The sequence below is a fragment of the Aedes albopictus genome, chromosome 1 (genome assembly GCF_035046485.1).
Source record: "Aedes albopictus strain Foshan chromosome 1, AalbF5, whole genome shotgun sequence".
In the NCBI taxonomy this organism is placed as follows: Eukaryota; Metazoa; Arthropoda; class Insecta; order Diptera; family Culicidae; genus Aedes; species Aedes albopictus.
The window spans coordinates 29148054-29168995 of NC_085136.1; the positions used below are offsets into that span (position 1 = coordinate 29148054).

At 44.2% G+C, this 20942-nt stretch overlaps 1 protein-coding gene across 1 annotated transcript in view; it reads left to right on the forward strand.

Moving 5' to 3' along the window:
- LOC109428436 (protein scalloped) overlaps positions 1–20942 on the forward strand; it is a 542518-nt gene that overhangs the window by 500351 nt on the left and 21225 nt on the right. The window contains 1 exon segment of the mRNA XM_029855553.2: positions 7413–7543. Coding sequence (XP_029711413.2) covers positions 7413–7543 — 131 coding nt within the window.

Below are 20942 nucleotides of genomic sequence, written 5' to 3' on the forward strand. Positions count from 1 at the left end.
TAAAAAGGCCCTTAAGGAGCTGAAAAACAGCAAGGCTGCTGGGAAGGACGAGATCCCGGTCGAACTTCTTAAGCACGAAAGCGAGCAGCTACATCAATCAATCCATCAGATTATTATAAAGATTTGGGAGGATGAAGAATTGCCTACTAGTTGGTTGGATGGCCTCATATGCCCAATCTACAAGAAAGGGCACAGACTGGAGTGTGCCAATTACAGAGGGATTACCCTTTTAAATTCGGCGTATAAGATACTGTCGCGTGTCCTGTTCAACAGACTGCGACCTCTTGAGGAGTCCTTCGTCGGCGAATACCAGGCTGGTTTTCGTGAGGGCCGATCAACGACGGATCAAATGTTTACCCTGCGGATGATCCTAGATAAATTTCGGGAATATAACTTGCAGACTCACCATCTGTTCATTGATTTTAAAGCAGCGTACGATTCAGTGAAAAGAAATGAGCTTTGGCAGATAATGTCAGAACATGGTTTTCCGGCGAAACTAATTAGGCTGATACGCGCAACGCTGGATGGATCAAAATCAAGTGTTCGGATCGCGGACGAAGTGTCTACGTCGTTTTTGACCTTGGATGGATTGAAGCAGGGGGATGCTCTTTCAAATTTATTGTTCAACATTGCACTCGAAGGAGCGATTAGGAGGTCAGGCGTGCAGAGGAATGGCTCTATCATCACACGGTCGCACATGCTCCTCGGTTTTGCGGACGATATTGATCTCATCGGCATCGATCGTAGGGCAGTGGAGGAAGCTTATGCTCCTCTGAAGAGAGAGACAGCGAGGATAGGCTTGACGATTAACTCTACCAAGACGAAGTACATGATAGCGGGTAGAGACAGAAGCAGGCCTAGTGGTGTTAGTGCTGAGGTAGTGATTGATGGGGAAGTGTTTGAAGTTGTTGAAGAATTTGTTTATCTTGGAACACTTGTGACATGTGACAATGACGTTTCCCGTGAAGTGAAAAGGCGTATTGCAGCTGCGAATAGGGCCTTTTACGGATTGCGTAGCCAGCTTAGGTCCCGTAACTTGCAAACGCAAACAAAATTCGCTCTGTATAAGACGCTGATTCTTCCGGTTGCCCTCTACGGTCACGAAGCGTGGACGTTAAAGGAGGTAGACCGAAAAGCTTTTGGAGTTTTTGAGCGCAAAGTGCTGCGGACAATTCTCGGTGGGAAACAAGAAAATGGAGTGTGGCGCAGACGCATGAATCACGAGTTGTACCAAGTGTACGAACCCAAGTAACACAGAAAACATCTTGAAAAATAATGATCCAGAAACATGTCATATAATTGCATTATAAACGAATTAGAAAACATCTAGTGTTATAACCAAGTCTTTATAAAGTTGTTCGATAACAAGCAGCCAAAAAAAATATCTGCAATTTCATCATGCCCGCAACACTTTGATCGCACAGTTATGTAACACAATTAAAACTATAAACACATCAAATCAATCCAAGAACGAAAACAATCACTGTTTACTACGTAGCATCATCCCACTTTGCGAAATTTAATTTCAGTTTTCAACATGTCTGGGTCTGCATTATTTAAAAGACGTCTCTTTCTATAAAAACAAATAATGGGAACTCATTAAGGTCTCAATGAAACTAGGTTTTCCATGTTTTGAGGCGGATACAATGAGGCAGAATGTTCATCACGACATATGCAAGAGAAAACAAGACCGCTCGTTGCTCCAAGTTAACTTGCACTCTTTTCAGTTGATGGCAGCTTGCCTTACCTGATGCCATGCAATTTACAATTTTCACTCGGGAGACACTATTTTATACTTTTATCATACAAAATGTACTAGCTTAATTCATTTCTTAGTAACACTCTACAAAGATGAGACGAATAACAACAACAAGTTTTGACGTTTCGATATTTATTTTTCGCAAAAGCAGAAGCTCTAATTTAGTTATATTGATGTTTTAATGTTCATCACAAAACGGAATTATAACCTTTTTGTGAATATGTTGAAAATATGTTTTCAATACGTATTATAATTGTTTTGATATTTTTTCATGCGGAGTTGTTTGCAAAGCGGCTTAGAGTACAGTACCGACTCAAAATATGAATAAATGAATTATTATATATAGATTATGGAGAAACTGGATTTTGCTGTGATATTTCAGTGTATTCTTAAAAAAGGTTTTTAGTTTAAAATAAAATCGAATTTCTTCTGAGTCTCTCATAGTCAATAACGAATCATTTCCAAGTTGTTCATGAAACTTTTCAACTGCACTGTAAGCGTAATAAAAAGTCTGCCATATTGTTTCTTTGTGAATGGATTTAAAAATATCAAAGAAAATTTGCACAATTTGGCTTACTTTCATTTCATTTTTCAACTCAACCCTGAAGCGCGTTTGTTATAGATAAGTATAATCAATAGTTTCACCATAAATCTTGAACTGCAGGTGAAACAGTTGTACCGTTACTGAGAATGACCGTTTCTTCATTAGTCATTCAAATTAGAAAAAAAAATCCAATTATCGAAATCATCATTCGGCTGAACATATTTGGATTGAAGAAGCATTTTGAATATATAATTATGTTTTTTTTTTAAATATTTGTTTACTGTCATTTGCCATGACAGTTTAGATATGTTCGTTTAAGCTTGTTATATTAATGTTTTCTCCAAGTCATATTTCTGTCATGTAGCTTGATTTCAATTTTTGCTGATAATATGTTATATAAATGAATTCTGCAAGCTATATCGGTTGAAAAATGCTTATTTCCAACCACATGAATGTATTAGTATAAAACGAGTATTTTGAACTGTTTCTGGACTAATTAATAACAGCAGTAGCCTTTAACATCTAAATAAATTGAAAATATTAGTACCATAAGAGTATTACAGTACATGTTATACAACTTGAAAGATGTTTTATAAGCCGCCATTTTTTGCGCTGTTTTGAGTATACAAGTGTCTAAAATAAAGTTTATAATTCAAGGAAAATACAGCAGGTTATGTATTAAATGTGAATTATAAACAGTATTATAACTAGTTGTGTTGCTTGGGAAGATGCGAATATTGTGAAACGTATAAAATACGGCAGACTTCAGTGGGCTGGACACGTAGTGCGAATGTCGGAAGAAAGAATAGCGAAAACAATATTCAGCAGAGAACCCGGTAGAGGTAGGCGACTTCGTGGGCGGCCGCGAACTCGCTGGCTGCACGCGGTTGAAGAAGATCTACGATCCCTACACGTTCGGGGAAACTGGAGGAACATCGCCCAAGACCGACGAAGATGGTGCTCTACTATACGCTCGGCATTGGAGTAAAATTACTTTGTAGCCAACAAGGTATCAAGGTAAGGTAGGTAGTGTGAGTCCCGAAGAAGAAGAGGTGGAAAGCTGCGAGAAATAAGAAAGTTCCAGCGAGGAAGAGGACAGATCCGCAGAGGAAGAAGAAAGCAGCGAAGAAAGTTCGGAAAGTTCCGAAGAAGAGAAAAAGGACGAGAAGTCTCGTCGGAAAAGGCAGCGTGAACCGACGAAGGTGCAGATGTCCGCTCGGCAGTTCCTATCCAGGAAGTTGCCAACGTTTTCTGGCAGGATGGAAGAATGGCCGATGTTCATTAGCAGCTACGAGACGTCAACGAAAGCGTATGGGTTTTCCGACGTGGAGAATTTGGTACGGCTACAGGAGTGCCTGACAGGAGGCGGTGAGGAGCAGACTACTTCTGTCGAAGTCAGCATTCCGAGCGAGAAGTGGAGCAACCGTATCCCAGAACCATCCGGAAGAGGAAAATGTCCGCGTTCCCCGCTACTATTTCCGTAGCACACAATTGCACGTTTTTGTTGACGCAAGCCAGCCATACGGTTCCGTGGCGTACATCTGCATCGAGACAGCCACCGGACTGGACCGCTCGTGAAAGCTAGGTCGAAACTTTCACCGTTGCAGTACATGCCAACAGTACAACTCGAGCTGCAAGCTACAAACAAGGCTGGCGAACTCTGTCGTAAAGACGATTCCATTTGGAGGTGAAGCAGCGTTCTATGAGGCCCGACTCGAAGATTGTGCTATCGTGGATCCACTCCGACCACAGTTTAACGACCACAGTTTAACGACCACAGTTTAACGAATCTTGCAGAACGGAGATTAATGACGAAGAAGTGCAATGTGGTCGACGCGTCGACGAAGTGGGAGAAAGTTCGTAGCCTGCGTTCAAATAGGCCATGGTTTCGTGGTCCAGGGTTCCGATACTAGCCGTAGGAAGCAGGAAAGAGAAGTTTTGAACAGTACCGAAGAGATTCGTGCGCTTTTGCAGTTCTACGAGATTTCAGTCACAGAGCCGATGATATTTGAAGGGGAATGTTGCAGTTCGGGCGGTAGCGCGTGTCTACCGGCTTGCATCGCATCGTAGAAGGAAACTGGAGATCGAGGCCATGCCAGCAACTGCAAATGTACGAAACGTAGTGAAGAAGATTGGGCAAACGAAGCTGTTGCTGCTGAAGTGGTTTCATCTCAAACTTCTTCCAGGATTACTACAGGAGTTTCTTCTGGATTTTCAGGAGATTTATTTATGCGATTCATTCTGGGGTTTAGTTAGGGTTACTTCAGAAGCATTCCCTAGGACTCTTGCAGGAGTTTTCCTGAGATTTCTCAACAAGAGCTTTTACCAGAACTGCTTCGGAAAGTACCCCCTCCTCCTGGATCTATCTAGAGATTCCTTCCGGGATTCCTAAAAGAATTTCTACTGGGATTTCTCCAGGAGTTCCTGAATTCCTGTTCTGATTTTTTTTCTCGGAATTTGTTCTGCGATTTCTGCAAGAGTCCTTCAGAAATTCCTTCTGAGGTTACCCCAGCAATTTTTTGTAATTCCTCCAGTTTCTTCTGTGATTCCTCAGGAAGCTCCACCAGAGATCCATCTTGGGGTTTCTTCAGAAGTACCCTCAGGGATTCTTGCAGAAATTTCTTCTGAGATTGCTTTTGGGACTTCAGAGATTTCTCTAGGGATTTATTCAAAAGTTCCGGGAACCCTCCAGAATTTTTTTTTCGAGATTCATTCCGGAATTCCATCCTGATATGCTTCCAATTGTTTCTTTTGGAATTTGTTCAGAAATTTTTCTCCGCAATGACCCGAATTTTTTTTTAGCAAAATGGAACTCCAGAAGGAATAATTGGAGGAAACTTCTTACAAAACTGCTGGAGGTATTCCTTAAGAAATTGTTGATGGAATTGCTCAAGGATCTCCTATAGGAATTTCATAAGTATCCCTAAAGAATTTCGAAAGTATTTTCAATATGAATCTCAAAAAGAATTCCTGAGAAAATCCAGAAGGAACTCCTGGCTGAATCTTGCTTGAAATTCGTGGAAGATTCCTAAAGGAAATCCAGAAGGAATCCCTGAAGGATTTTTGGAGGGGGTTTCTAGGAACACCTGGAAGAATCCTAGAAGGAATTACTTAAGAAAGCCGTTTCTAACGTACATCTTTCACAATGAGCAATTTTACGAAACGATAACATTATTGATATTAACTATTTTGGGATTGGCTTTCTCAGCCATTAAGTCAAGCCAAGTATTTTATACTGTTCCGACGTTTCGGCCTTATGTTGTGGCATGCTTCAGGGATTGTATTGCCTACCGTCTACCGTCATGAATAATTTCTTCTGATTTGACCATGAGAGAGATGGAGTTTTCATGCCTACTGTTCGCTAGATTAACTATTTTGGGGAATCTTCGTTAGCTACACAATCACTCAACACCCTGCTATTGATATTGAACTTCACGTGTTACCCGGATGTGACGCCTGTCAAAAATTCATTCATGAAATCGGCTTGTAAAATGGACTAAATTTGGAAGTTTAAACCAATCATTCGATAGGTTAAATAATAGGAAATCTAGTAGGCCTAGAACCACTTCCAGGAGTTCCATTTGAAAAACTTTCCCACCACATCGTGGTTTTCCTGTGCGTCTAAATGCAAAATAACCGTCCGTTGCTTCGGTTGCATCCTGGTCGTGTTCCTAACATAGAAGAAGAACATAAACTCCACTTCCGATGCAAGAGTCGAACTATTCTCAGAACGTGCAAAGTTTGACCTTTGCAAATATGTGGAAAACTTTTGCATCTTTTACCGCTAGAAGAGTAAAGAGGGTATAACCATAGATTCAATACTCTCGTACTCTTCTATTTAACCGTTATGTGTCCGACAATTTTTTTGCTTTTTTCTACACCGTGTATTTTAAATGAGTGTTGGGTACCCGGATGCCCTGTCGGCCACATAAGGGTTAACGGTGACCATGGTGAGTATTTTGAAACAAAAACTCATCGTCAAAATCAATCGTCACTCACAACAAGAGTTACCTTGGGATGAGTTCCTTTACGGGACATTCTTCACCACTTTATTGCTCGAATGGTGCGTATTGTTTCAAAGAAAGTAGAACCTTGAGCATATGTTAGATCTTTTTTAAACGTTGATTGAAATATGACAGAATCAGTATTTAAAAATGCTCTTGTTACTCTCATGGGAACTCGAAATGTCATGACAGACACAGACCTAGTAAGCAGCGAGAGTGTCCGGAACCGGGACACCAAAGCGCACCGAGCGATAATTAAAATTGGGAATACTTAATCTTGGCCCCGTTTCCCGTCGGCTCCGGCTTCGGCTCCGGCTGTTAGCTTCCAACCATGTCCATTTCCGCTCCATTGCTCTACGGCGGCGGATGGCGACAACGTTTAGAAGAGGGACAAGGACGAAGAGCGAGAGAGAGAGATCCTTGGCTGGCAAAGGATGGCGGCAATAAATCTTACCGTGAAAAAAGGACTCTTTAAATAAAAGCGTCTGCTGACTGTGCCTCCTGTGCAACTCACCGTCCAGGAGGATACGAAGACTTGGGAATCCTCCGAAGAGCGAAAAAAGGCGGTAGAAAACGGGAAGCAAATTACAGCTATTTGCCGAGCGCACAGCGGCAGTTCCTTGCAAGGATTTAACTTTTTTTTTCGTCCTTTCGTGTGGCGCGCGGAGAGGTGAGTTTGAGCTAGCGCCACCATCACAGAAACAGCAGGAAGACGTTAATGATAAAAATAACAATAAATGGGCAGGGAAAGGGGATGAGGATGGTCGCTACCAGGCAACGACCGCCGGAGGAAGGAATTTTCCTCATCTTTTGTCACGCTATCGTTCATTCCGGATTGGAAGAAATTAATTAGTGAGAGGAAAGTGTCCCCGGGAAGAATGAGGACCGAACGAACTTCTTTGCATAGACAGACGCCGCTTTAGTCGAAGATTGATGGCGACGACTTACAGCAGCGGGCGAGATTAAAGAACGACTTGTTTTGACATCGATCCAAGCAACCCCCGAGCGCCCGAACTCACCACCGACTAGACTTGTCACTCAGCGATGATCGTAGCAGGCGAACCATCATTCCCAGCTAATTATTTTCATTTTCTTACCATTTCAGGACGCAATGAACTGATAGCCCGCTACATTAAACTGCGAACCGGAAAGACGCGGACGCGGAAACAGGTCAGCTCACACATACAGGTCCTAGCGAGACGGAAACTGCGTGAATTCCAGGCCAAAATGAAAGTGGTAAGTAGCGAAGTCAAATCACAACCCCGTTGCCTACTAGATCTCACCTTTAAGTTCTGTTTCAAAAATTGCTTCGAAATTTTCAACCCACCACCTTCCCCCTATGGTTACCGCACCTTTAGGACCACACGTCAGTGCTGGCACCGAAGGACAAGATGTTTCCCCCGGGCCCAATGGCCGGTATGACTAGTGCACAGATCGTCACGGTAGCAGCAGCGAAAGGGTTGAGCCTAGCGAATGCGTCCTGTTTCCCTTACCCGCCGCCGCCTCCTCCTCCCCACCCGCACCTGCACCCACATGTCCATTCCCATCACAGTTCCCATTATCCCCTGTCCGCCCATCACCCTCACCTGCACCACCACCACCACGCGGGACCCCCGCCACCACCACCGTCGTCTTCGTCGGCGTCGACCGCTTCAGCGTCGACACATTCTAGTGTAAGCCCCTCCCCTTTGCCCACACACACCCCGCCCCCAAAACGGGCGACTTTGTGCTTCCTGTTCGTTTGAAAAACACGTGCTGTGTGCGTCCGCCATTTTGTTTGTTGTTGCTGCTGCTGCTGCTGCCACTGCCGCCGAACTAACAAACAACGATCATGTGCTCTCCTGCTAGCAACACCACTAATCACGCAAATCTTGAGGGAATGGCAAATCTGGCAACACGGACATCACCGTCATTCCTATATCATAGTCATTGTTGTTTGTTTTCGTCAGCTTTTTTGCGAACATCACCATAAAGCGATTTGGAGAGGAGTTGTACCCCTCGGGGTAATTGTACCCCCTCGGGGGTAACATGTAGTCAGTTCAGCATTCTCCATTGAAGTCATTCTTTTTCGTAACATTTTTCTTTCGACATCAGCATTTCCTGCGCACCTTTAAGGGAAAATTGTACCCCTCCGGGTTGCTGAAGTGTCCCCTGGGGGTAATTTGCGATTTGTTAACACTTGCGTGACCATTAATACCTTTTTTATAGCATCAGGCAACATGTTCTGTAGAGTTTCTTTGTTGGAAACATTTTGGAAAGAAGGACTAAAATACTGGAGAAATCTCTGATAGAGTATTTGAAGAAGTTTTAAAAGTATACCTGATAGTTCAGTGGGATATTTCAAGGGACATTTGTTAGGGGATGGTGAGGGGATATTCCAAAGAATTCGTTCGAGAATATCGCAATGAAACATTTACGGCTTTAATGCATGGAAAACTTGGAAGTAAGTGTATCTGGTACGCATTTATGATATTTACTCGGTCATTTAAAAACGTATTAAAGATATTATCACTGAGAAACAAACGTCACACTACGCTCGCTTCTATCGATCACCTTTTTAACGGTTGATTCAAATTTTCGGTAGTAGATCGATTGACCACTCGCTGCGCTGGTGTCGTTTTTGCTCCTGTTTAACGTTTGCTCACTACCGCCACTTAGTTATGGCTCGGCCAAGCTCGGCTCTGTGATATTATTGACAACCGACAACATAAATTTGACAGATAACATGCGAAAAAATGCATTGAAACATTTGAATTCCACACAAAAATTTTCAGCAGATCTGCGAACAACAAAGTCGATGCTCTATTTGGTCTTCCAAAGCTGATACCCCGATAAACATAAGTGCTGTACAATGGATTAATAAACCGCTCTTAAACTTGATTTTGAAAATTTTAGCTGAACAAGCTGTTATTAAGCTATCATTGTTACTTGAGACGAGCTTGGTGGTCTAACGGCTGTCGACTCTGATTCGCATGCAAATGGTTCTGGGTTTAATCTGTGGCTCATCCTTCTCTCCTACTTTGCATCGTTCTATCCACTTTCAGTCTCTCTCTTCTCTAAACAACTTTTACGTGAACACAGAGAACAGGGACTAGAACTAATTTCATTGAGAAAATTGCGTAAGGATTTGAATCTTCACTGTAGTGAGGATGCAAACCAATACACGATGAAAGCACTAACACTGCCAAACACCATATATTGCCACAGTCAGTGGTGAATTGAAATATTTCAGGTGGTGAATTACATTGGTATGAGAGTCTTACCGATTGCAGCGCCACGATGTTGCCACTTGTGTTGCCGATGAAATATTCCTTTCACAAACTTCAGATTGGAATTGGATGTCTGTTCTCTGTGCCGTAAATGTCCGTAGGCAACGCTATAGAAACAAAAACGGATTGAAAAGGCATTTCCCTTCCTTGTAACATCACAGTACAATATAACCTATCTACACAGAGAACAGACATTCAGGCTAGAACAAATTTCATTCAGAATGTTGTGTAAGGATTTAAATCTTCACTTGAGTAAGGTTGCAATCCAATACACGACCAAACGCCACCAAACACCATATTGCCACAGTCAGTGGTGAATTGAAATATTTCAAGTGGTGAATTAAATTAGTATGGGAAATTAACCGATTGCAGCGCCACGATGTTGCCATTTGTGTTGTCGATTTCAAATTCCTTACACAGTTTCGGAACTGGACTTGGATGTCTATTCTCTGTGCTATCTATCCGTATGTCAGCTCCAGAGGCACGTTCTCCTCCATTTGGGAAATAACCAATCTATCGTATCGCGCCTACAAATTTTGCAACCAACCGCATCCACAGAGAACAGACATCCAAGTTCAGTTCCGAAACTGTGTAAGGAATTTAACGGCCATTTGAAATCGGCAACACAAGTGGCAATAGCGTGGCGCTGCAATCGGTTAATTCCCCATACTAATTTAATTCACCACTTGAAATGTTTCAATTCACCACTGACTGTGGCAATATGGTGTTTGGTGGCGTTAGTGTTGTCATCGTGTATTGGTTTGCAACCTTACTCAAGTGAAGATTCAAATCCTTACACAAATTTCTGAATGAAATTTGTTCTAGCCTGGATGTCTGTTCTCTGTGCCGCATCTTTACAGTAATCTAGTGTAGAATACGAGGTATTCGGAATATTCAAGAATATTCACTTACTACAGTTTACAGTAATACACAACAATCTGCACAAATGTTTATTTTCGTTCGTTCTCACTTCCCGAGTCTAACTATTTCTGGATTGCTGCGCTTGCTATGATCTCCAGAACCGTTATTTAAATGCTGAGTATAGGATCCTACATCTATTACCCTTCTATAACCAAACGGCATCCACGTACCAACGTGAACCCTCTGCCACACAGCCTTCCCAAGACATCACACCATGAGCACGAAGAGGACTCATCGATCTGCCCTGAGCATGTGATTGCAATCGTCACTATTTTCCCTTCTCCATATTGATCTGCAATCTGTCGTAACAGGCGCAATTTGCACCTGAAAATGTTGCGCGCAAACCCCAAAATTTTATTCCCACCTTTTCCGCGCCGAAGACCCAGCGCCAGATTCGGCGACAAAGAGACATGACAGCCGTCGCTGGAAAGTTGGCAATCCTGATATTCGACGGCGGTCATCCGTTAGCATTGTTGTAATGTAAAAAGAGCATTTCGCTGAAAATGCGTGTGGATTAAGTTATTGTTGACAGATTTTTTTGCTATGTCAGTGTGAAATTTGGCGATTAGCTGTATCGCGTAAGCTTTCGCTGGAAGAAAACGTCATCTTATTTAGCGAAGCAAGAAAAATTTTCAATGAAAAATGCAATAGACAGATCGCCAACACTCACATACTGAAGATTTCTGATAGTACCAAGTAGTCGTCTTATTGGTTACTTGTATGAGTGCAACTTATCTGGTGTTCAAACTAAAAATGGTTCAAACGTCATTCTGCTAATGGAACGGCGTGAAACGGAACGCAGAACCAAAACAAAACAGCAAATAAAGTTTGCATGAGGTGTCGTTCAAACCAACGGGGGTAAACGGTACCTCTGTTTCTTCAAATGTTTTACATGTGCTTCCCTGAACCGTGAACAAACGACCACCACGCGCTCCGAAGTCTCCTTATGGTCCTGGATGTCGCACAGACTAGGTTATCTTCGCTGCCTTTTCACAAGCATAGTCAACGAGGCTGTTGAAACCCACCGATCGTCAACCATCACACCTTGGTGTTTAAGTTCTCGCTTCGATGAAGTTATGGACCCTTAACCCTGATTTTTAACTGATTTGCAGTTGCCGACCATCATTACCTGCGTCTTGCGAAAGCCCGTTGTAGCTTCACTGTACTAATCCAAGTCTCGACGGGTTCAATCGTCGCGGCCGTCAGTATATCCACTTCTTCCGGAGTCTCGCCTGTCATCGTTAGGACGACGTCATCCGCAAAACCGATGATCTTGACTCCTCTGTACAGCTCCAGTCTCCAACACTTCCTCGTATATCATGTTCCTCAACGTGAGGCCAAGTTATGCAGCCCTGTGTCACGCCCGCCGTGACTTTGATCGATCCATGGCTTAGATAAGTCTCATAGACCAAGAATAGGTTCTGGTAACAGCTTTATAACACATTGCACAGGTGGTCGAGAGCCCACAAACTATGCAGAGCTGTGACAATCACTTCCTAGCCGACATTGTTAAACGCGATTTTCATGTTTATGGTTAGCACTGCGCTATACCGCTTGATCCATCTCTTCTGTTTGGACGCTTTCTTCACACTTTCGATGACTGTTCGACTGCATCCACTGTTGACGTTCCTTTCCGAAACCTGAACTGCCTGTATTACACTTCGCTCTTGTTTTCCATGTTTTTCATCAGTCTCTTCAGGACGATCCTTTCCAGGAATTTACCTAGACCATCCAGCAAGTATATCGAACGATAGGACGCTGATCTCCTGGCGGTTTGCCTGGTTCTGGCAGCAAATCCAGCTCTGATTCTTTTAAATATCTGGGAAGTATCTATCGTCCACACATTGCTGCAACACTGTCCTGAACATGTGCGTATTCCTCGCTTACTCTCCAGTTTATGTTGTCCACCAGCGACGCGATACATCATGTCAAGTCTTTCTCGGCCGTCCTTACGGAATGAGCTCACAGACTCTTCGTTACACAGCGTTACGTTTGTCTTCGGAAGGACTTCCAACAAACTGTATCCTCTTGCTTTGGTCAGTCTTCTACCCCAGACTCCACAACCCAATTGTTGATGAACCCTCCGATAACAGCCGGTGTTCTTCCTATCAACATTTCCGTCCTTCTATTTGCAGAACATTTGTATACCTTGGGCTCTCTGTGCAGTCTCGAGCAACGTGATCATTCGCACCGCATTTTCAACACAGTGCGGATCAATCGGGCCTACTCAAGGAGTGAAATGTACTCCGAGCATTCCAACCATCCGATTTTTATCTTCCAGGTCTTCATGTTAGCGGCATCCACCAGAAGACAATTCGTCGTAGTCTGAGTACCTCCAAACGCCTTTCTTGTCAAAACTGTGGCTTCGTGGTCGTGCGGCTAGTGTCACCAAGCATTTGGTCGCATCGTGCTAGGAGTGCGGGTTCGATTCCCGCCGCAGCTGTCAGGAAAAGTTTTCGGCTGCGCCACTGGGCGTTGCATGCTAGTCCGTTGTCTAGTGTCGTGCTTCCTTCAAAGAGCGAATAGCTCACTGGAAGTACTAAACGTGTCCGTGTCTTTTAAACTTGAATCGGTACATCTAGGTTTCATTGCTTGGTCAGCACGAGCTGCTGCTCCTCTTCTGTCGTTATCTTATTCAGTTCCTTGTCTTTTCCACCGCCTCCTGTGAGAAAGCTTTGACGTTTGCCTCGATCCATATGGGTTTCCACCTTCCTGAGAAGCACAGCATACTTTGTTTTGTTGCTCGCTTCGACTATGACGGCATCGCCCTTGCTCCTCTCTCCCTAAAAGGCCATCGTTTTTCTTCCTTGATTGATTCTGTGGGATTTTGGTTGATGTTGATGATACACTGCAGTATGTTTGACGAGGTTGAACGCTGATCGAAGAAAGGGGGAAAGTCGTGGCCTGCTACGATCTCGTAAGTTGCTGTCAGTCGATAGTGTAGGCGTTACCCCGGGTGAGAAATATGCGTACGTTATCAACTGTCTGTTGACATGTTGAGGGACAAGACACTAAACACATCGAGAGATGCTCATTATCAGACATATACCGCAGGTTCCACTCTCTTTTCCTTCGTCTGCTTACGCTTTTTCTTCTTCTCTCGCTGACTTCCTATGAGCCATCTACAGTCTCTTACAGAATCTTACTGATTACCGACGCACTCTTCCTCATCCTCCTCCTCCTTGTATCCCTGCCTCTTTTTTCCGAACGAATGTTCCGGCGGCTATTCGCCTGGATTACCATTGTAGCTCATTCCGCCAAAGCTTTCTCTGCTGTTTCAGCTATCATTCTAAGCTCCTTTTGTATTGTTTACCTTCTTGTTGACTTCTGCCAAGCTCGACTTCTCTCGATTTCGGAGCCTTATATCTCTCTTTGATCTGCTTGTAGCTCACTCTAAGTTTGGTCGCTATTTGTCGGCAGCTGCCACTGTTTCTCCTTATGTTGAGCACATTGAATATGCTAATTGTTACTTTTTCATCTGTTGTTTGATGTTGAAGAACATCATGTAACTCCGCTGTTTTCCCATACTAACGTCAAGCGTCTCCGACGGCACCGGCTCCTAGTAAGTCCTATAGTCGACTCTTCACATGTCGATGTTCTACATCTCGATATCTCTCTCTATATCGATGGTTTGGTCGGTCCCTTCAATCTACATACATTTTACCTTTCTACATGTCGATATCTCCTCATCTCGATATCTCTCTATCTCGATGCGATCTCGTTCGTTTTTGTGTTAGATTTTCTCTCCATATGTCGATATGCCCATTTTTACAGGTTGCTAGATAAGATATTGTTTCTTAGGAGCAAAACACAGGTTGCTAGATAAGATATTGTTTCTTCTGAAAAAGCGAAGTGACATCTGTTTGTTGACGATTTCCCCTAGTAACGGACAATTTTTCAATCTAGTGTGCATTACAAACTGGTTCTTGAATACGATCTCTCCCTATCTCAATGATCCCCCCCCCTCGAGATGAAGAGAGTCAACTGTAACTGTGTATAAAAGTGTTAGAGTGTGTTGGTGCAAGTATGAAAATTCTATCAGGCTATCATGAATAGTTGCACCTTCATCCGCAGAGGCGCGATGCTAACAGTGACTCCCGACTTTCAGCAGTGCTGTTAGTCTTCTTGTTAAAGTGGCCTTCGCTTCATCGATCGTCATCGTTAACCTTAGTCAATATGCCACAATCAGGATGTTTTGAGCGACATAGATTCTTTTTAACTGAGTAGATTACGAATGTATGTAGTTTTTCAAAGAACTGTTAAGCCCATTGCTGCATTATCGCTCAAAATCGGAGTTTTCGTTCATGTGCCTCATACCTCTCGGGGTAATGCATATGAACACTAGGCAGTAAGCTTCCTGGCATTAGGAAGTAATGTTCTCTAATTCAATAGAAGGCACAGAGCCATAACCCCAACCAAAACTGCATCGTCAAGGCCTACTTGACGCAAGTCTCTGCCGCACAACCCTATTTATCTAATCGATCATCAGAGCAATCACGCGAATAGCTTTTCATTTCTTTCATCGCTAAACAGGCCAATGTTCACCCATATGATTCACCTGTATTGGAAAGAAATGTAGATAATCGCACCGTGCCCCCTTCGAATAATGATAGATAGATAACTTTGGGCCTCTGACGTGCGAGCGAACGCCATGCGGCTCTCAGCTGATGCCTCGAACCGAACGCCCAAAACCGCCGAAGGCAGATCCAATTACCGCGCCCAAGTCCAAACAAGCAAAAACACGAAATAAGCATGTTTGTTTTGCTAGTTTTCACGCCAGCACATGGCGGCAATATAGCCGAGGTGGTAAACGCACGGGTATTCAGCATGACCATGCTGAGGGTGACGGGTTCGATTCCCGGACGGTCCAGGATCTTTTCGTAAAGAAAATTTCCTTGACTTCCTTGGGCATAGAGTATCTTCGTGCCTGCCACACGATATACACATGCAAAATGGTCATTGGCAGAGGAAGCTCTCAGTTAAAAACTGTGGAAGTGCTCATAGAACACTAAGCTGAGAAGCAGGCTTTGTCCCAGTGAGGACGTTACGCCAAGAAGAGAAGAGGAGAGGACATGGCGGCAATCCACCATAGCTCCTTCATTATGTTCGAGAGAGAGACACATGGATGAAAAGGTGTTGCTCGCTATCATCACTTTTCTTCTGCGCGCGCTCGCGCGCCTAATTACTAGGGCTGTGCGCTATTTCCGCTCCGCATTTAGGGTTTCTGATGTAAGAAGAGCCCTATGCGGCCGGCCCCGATTGTTGGCTGACCGCCGGTGGAAATTGCACCGCTTAGTGGTCGGTGGTGATTATGACGCCAGCGATGAAGAAGATAATCTTCTTCTGTGATCGAAATCGATGTACGTATTGATTATTCCTTTTTTCCGGACCATAATTTTGACAGTAGCCACTTAGGCTCCGACTGATTTTCGAATTGCGTAAAGAAATCATACGGAATTTACGGAGTGACGGCACTGACTCGTGGAATGACGGAGTCGATCGAAGCAGGCCGGAGGCCGAAGAGAAGTCTAAGATTTTTGACCTATTAATCAGTCACGTGAAAATGGTGGCCGTATCAGCTGCGCCACAGAAACCGGTTATCCTACTTTAATCAGCTCTCTTTATTGTAGGGTCTCGATGATTAGCATATTATGTGATACGCAACCGAGGAATTCATTCGATGGGATCGTTTACAAACGATTATAACGGAATTCTTTTTCTGGGATGACCGTCATTGAGTCTTTATTTAGCCGAAACAATGCCTGAATACACCGACGACTGATAAGACCCAAAAAGTCCAGCGAAACGTCTTATCGCAGTTTTAAGCGTAAAGCTGATTCTCGAACAAGCAATCCAGCTGCTTTTGGTAAGGGAATGATTGACCACTTGTGTACATCGAGTGGTGAGATATGACAATCGAAAGAGAAACAGAGAATAACAACATGAGTCGCAGACTGTGACCAAATCCCATTCGACCGAATCCAGCCGAAACTAGTTGCGCCCGGAAATTATCACACCGTTCGGTTTGACTTTTGCCATCACTGTTAAACTGATACGTGCAGGTACTGCTAGACCAGACTAGGTGATAATGTGCAATGGAATGTTAAAAATGTCTCGTCACCACAGTACTTCTTGCATATTCACCACATAAACATATTGGTTGGGCTACTTGCTTCAAGAAATAAATGTTTGTAAACACACATGTAAGTCAAAGCTCACTAGATTGTCAGCCTATCTCAGCAATCTAACCTCAAATCATAACGAATCATCAGCACAGCATTATAACCCAAGATCGAAGCAAGCCATTCGCCGATGATGCTGAACCGAGAAAGAGAGAGAGAGAAGCCAATCCAAGAATGACTGTGTCAAATGAGAAAAACCTGTTCGTCAGAAACTTGTTTTCTGCTGATGAATCGTGTCACAAGCGCGACATGTGGTGAGGAGACTCTGATTCATCGTCATGCTTCGCTCCGCCACCAAGATTGCCCCTCGTCATACTTGTGGTCCACCGTTCGAATCTTGTAAATCTCCGTTCCTTCCATCTAATGCTATGGTACAAACGGGTCGTCGCTTTGCTCTCGATAGGGCTAATAATAAACATCAGACCTACTTAAAGCCATTACTACTGCTGCTGGCTTGCGTTGCCGCCGCCGCCGCCGCCCCGTGTTGCACTCCTTCATTACAAACAATCGAACATGGGTTCGAATTAATCATAATTACACCAATTTGATCTCGTCATCTCGAGGTGGTCGTTCGCGGCTTTAGCCACTACTGACTGTCACAGGCCTTGGTCACAGCGCTACCGTGCGGAGTGCATCAGTACTTATTTCATGCTCTGCACGGCGGATCAAACAGGTCTGTGCCATTTCCACTATACTTTTGATTGGCTTATTCCTCGTTGGTTTGATATCTAATCCGAATATATATTTTTTTAATTTGCCTCCCGTTAATCTGCACATCGTACGAACTGAAAATGGTTCAAACGTCATTCTGCTCATTGAACGAGATGAAATGGAATACGGAATCAAAACAAAACAGCCAAGTAAAACATCAAATTACCAGCAGTGTTGTTTTCCGGCGACCATAGGGTTACTAGACAGAAGTTCCAATTAAAAATAAATTCTGTTGGTTTGCTTGATTTGTCGTTCAAACTAACGGGGTTAGACGGTACTCAAGATGTACTCCACACTTTCACCATGACCAAAGTACGCATGTTTCGTCCAAGTAATGAGACGAGCCTAACTATTTTGACCACACACTATGAATTACTGTGGGAGTAAGCAGGCCAGCATGAATTCATGCAGAAGTTCATGGTGATTTAAGTGGTGATTATATTGATGACTACCAACTACCCAACAAACATTTTGGCTGTACAAGAGTGGAACAAACCACTCTTAAGCAAACTTTAGCTTAAAAAGCTGTTGTTGAGCTAGTTCTGTTTCTTGGGTAAAGATATTAGTGGTTTTAGCACTGTGCAAGCACTGAACTAACCTTCTACGGAACAGACATATAGGAGTGCAATTCCAGAACAGTAAGGAGTTTAGCGGCCATTTGAATTGTGGAAACATCGTGGTGGCGCTTCTTTTGGAAAGTACTAACGCTTTGGTCAGTTAGGGAGCCTAGGATGTTTCAGGTATTTTGGGCAGACCGTTACTGTTGGAGCTAGTCCACCATGGTCACCCAGGCCATAGCGAGGCTAGCTCCGTCGATGACCGTTCCTTAATTACTAAGAAAAAAGAACGCAATAGTCATCTGCATTCTAACTAGCAGGCTGCCGATTTCAATCAGCAACTGCCACTCTTTTTATTCTATTCAGATATATACAATTCAAAAATTATCTTCCATAATAATATACCTCTGCCATCTCTCCAACCCACCGCTTATGTACCTGGAGGTTTGACGCTATCTCAACGCTACTAATATTCCAACACTCCTCCTTAGCGTCGCATCCTTCGAAACACGATAATCTCCTCCTGGCTTGAAGCTCCTACTCACTGCAAGCCTAGGGTCAGTGGCCTAACTACGGCGCTTGCACAAGCTCTGCCAATATGCAGAGCTCCCACCGGGCTCGTCTATCATCGAGCTCCTTCTCCGTATTGTCCTCCGAATCACTCCTCCTGTCGTCAACTTCCTCGTCTAGGTGCGACCGCCGAGCTTCATCCGCAACTCCACAATATCTTCATCGATTCCTATCGATGACCAGCCAGCAGTCATCCAGTTGACTCGAATCGCCTTTCGTTTCCATGGATCCTGTCCCCTCCGTTACAACCAATCCATCTGCCTAAGGATCCCGTGCCAGGACTCCGCGCCTTATGCGGCCGATACTTCTCCAGGTCGATACGTGCTGTTCCACACGCTCCTGGGTCCATACACGTCTCGTGGCGGGCCCGCATCGCGGCCGCCCATCGGGCCATTCATGTGCATGTTGTCGAGCTTGGGAGTGGACTTCTTGACATCCACCTCTTTGACACCACCTGTTCCGAGTTGAGTTGGTCAGTCCACCGACGAAGATCTTGCCGTGGCGGGCCTTGGCCTTCTTGGGATCGCCCTTCGTGTCGTTGATAACACGGTCTCCGGCGGCCACAACCTTGTCGATCGAGTCGGCACTCTTGTACACTATGAAGGCGAATCCTCGCGAGCGGTCTGTGCTGCCCATTAGAACCCCATCCGCTCGATGAGTTTTTCTAAGTACGACTCACACGTAGATTGAACAAAAACATCCGCACAACGTTCGATTTACATTCCTATGAAGAACCTTACTTCATCAGTTGATCAGGTTATCTCGCAGTATCGCTTTATCTGTTCAACAACAACAAATCGGGATGTTTCTTCTGCGCCAACATGGAAATCGTCAACATACAGTGATCACAGATCTTCTCTGTGACCCATTCTTCTAAACACAAGTAAGGATTCGCTTTGATTGGCATGAACCTCAAGCTCCTCAACACTTCGGTCAAACTTCGGTTCCAACACCTTGCGCTTTGCTTCAAGCCGTAGATACCGCCACGACCTAGGCAACACACTTTCTCCTCCTGTCCTCGAACTGCGTAACCTGGGGGCTGGCGCATACACAACTGCTCGTGGATGTCGCCGTAAAGGTAGGTTTGCTACGTGGCATGCCGGATAACAAAGGCAAACAGTTCCCCAAAGTTCACGTCGTGTTGCTGCCTGCATCCCTTCGCTACAATCCGTGCTTTCAACCTTACGACTTTTCCACGTTTCAATGCCCATTTGCTTTAGACAACCAGCGGATTGTAGTTCGTTCTCCATCGCTGGCTTCTACGATTCATTCTCAGAACACTTCACCGCTTCGCTGTAGCTCACTGTTTCTCTACACCAGCTACGTGACTCCATTCCATGGCTTTATATTATCACTCGACGATGTACACCGGAACGATCCTTACGGCGCTCGTACACATTCAGTAGCATCGTCAGATCCATGTCGGGACGACTCTCGGACGCAAACACAAGGCCACTGTATGAACCCGGAAAACTACCATCACTACCCTGAAGGATTCCTTTACGACTTGACTGGTATTCTGCAACCTAGGGGCAAGACAGATCTAACGAAAGAAAATATGTGTTCGAAGTGTTGTTCAGAACTCCTCACAGTTCCTCAGATTTTCTCCCATCTATACCAAAGCGTGATCTAGCACCAATGTCAAACTGCAAAGTGTTTCGCGTGCTGAATGAAAATTTCAGTTTTGGGGATGTCTTTCGAAAAATTTCGTCGACCATCTATGAAAAGACTCACTCCGAATTTTTCAGAGTGGCTCTAGTTTGTTAGTGTCTTGCCCCTAGTCTGCAACCTGTCGAAAAGCTTTTCCACTTCAAATGAAGGGCTTTCCAGGTGGTCGCTACTTTCGAGCAGGTTCACGTTGAAAAGCTCCTTCAGAAGGGAAACTTTTGACGTCACGGTGACCTTCTTATGAAACGATCAAAGCTGTTACCACAGACAAACAGACGTAACACTCTTCAAAACGGCATGGCACATGCATTTAACGTTTCATATGATTTGCGCGATCGTTCCACCAGATGCGCTAGTGTTCGATCGCTTTGACGTTTGCCAGTGTACACGTTGCTGAATGATGCAAACGAAAACTACAGGCAATTTGTGTAGTAGTGTGTGTGTCAGCAAAACGTCAAATCAACATTCATCATGGCCGGCAGTGTCGCGCGCGGTTCTACCAACAGGTGGCAGTGTGCTCATGAAAATGACACCGGGCAAAAGTTTTTGATGGATTTCCTCTAAGAGTTACGTTTGTTTGTCTGTGCTGTTACCAAAAGTACTGGGCAGGTGCAGCAGTCTTCGCAAGGCTGCATTGATTTTCATCGATATACAACATCATGGTAGCATGGATTTTTTTTATCGTCATTGTCCCACTGTGCAGCAGCGACGATTGCTTGCGACGACACAAGGCGTGGGCTAGGATAGGATGTGACAC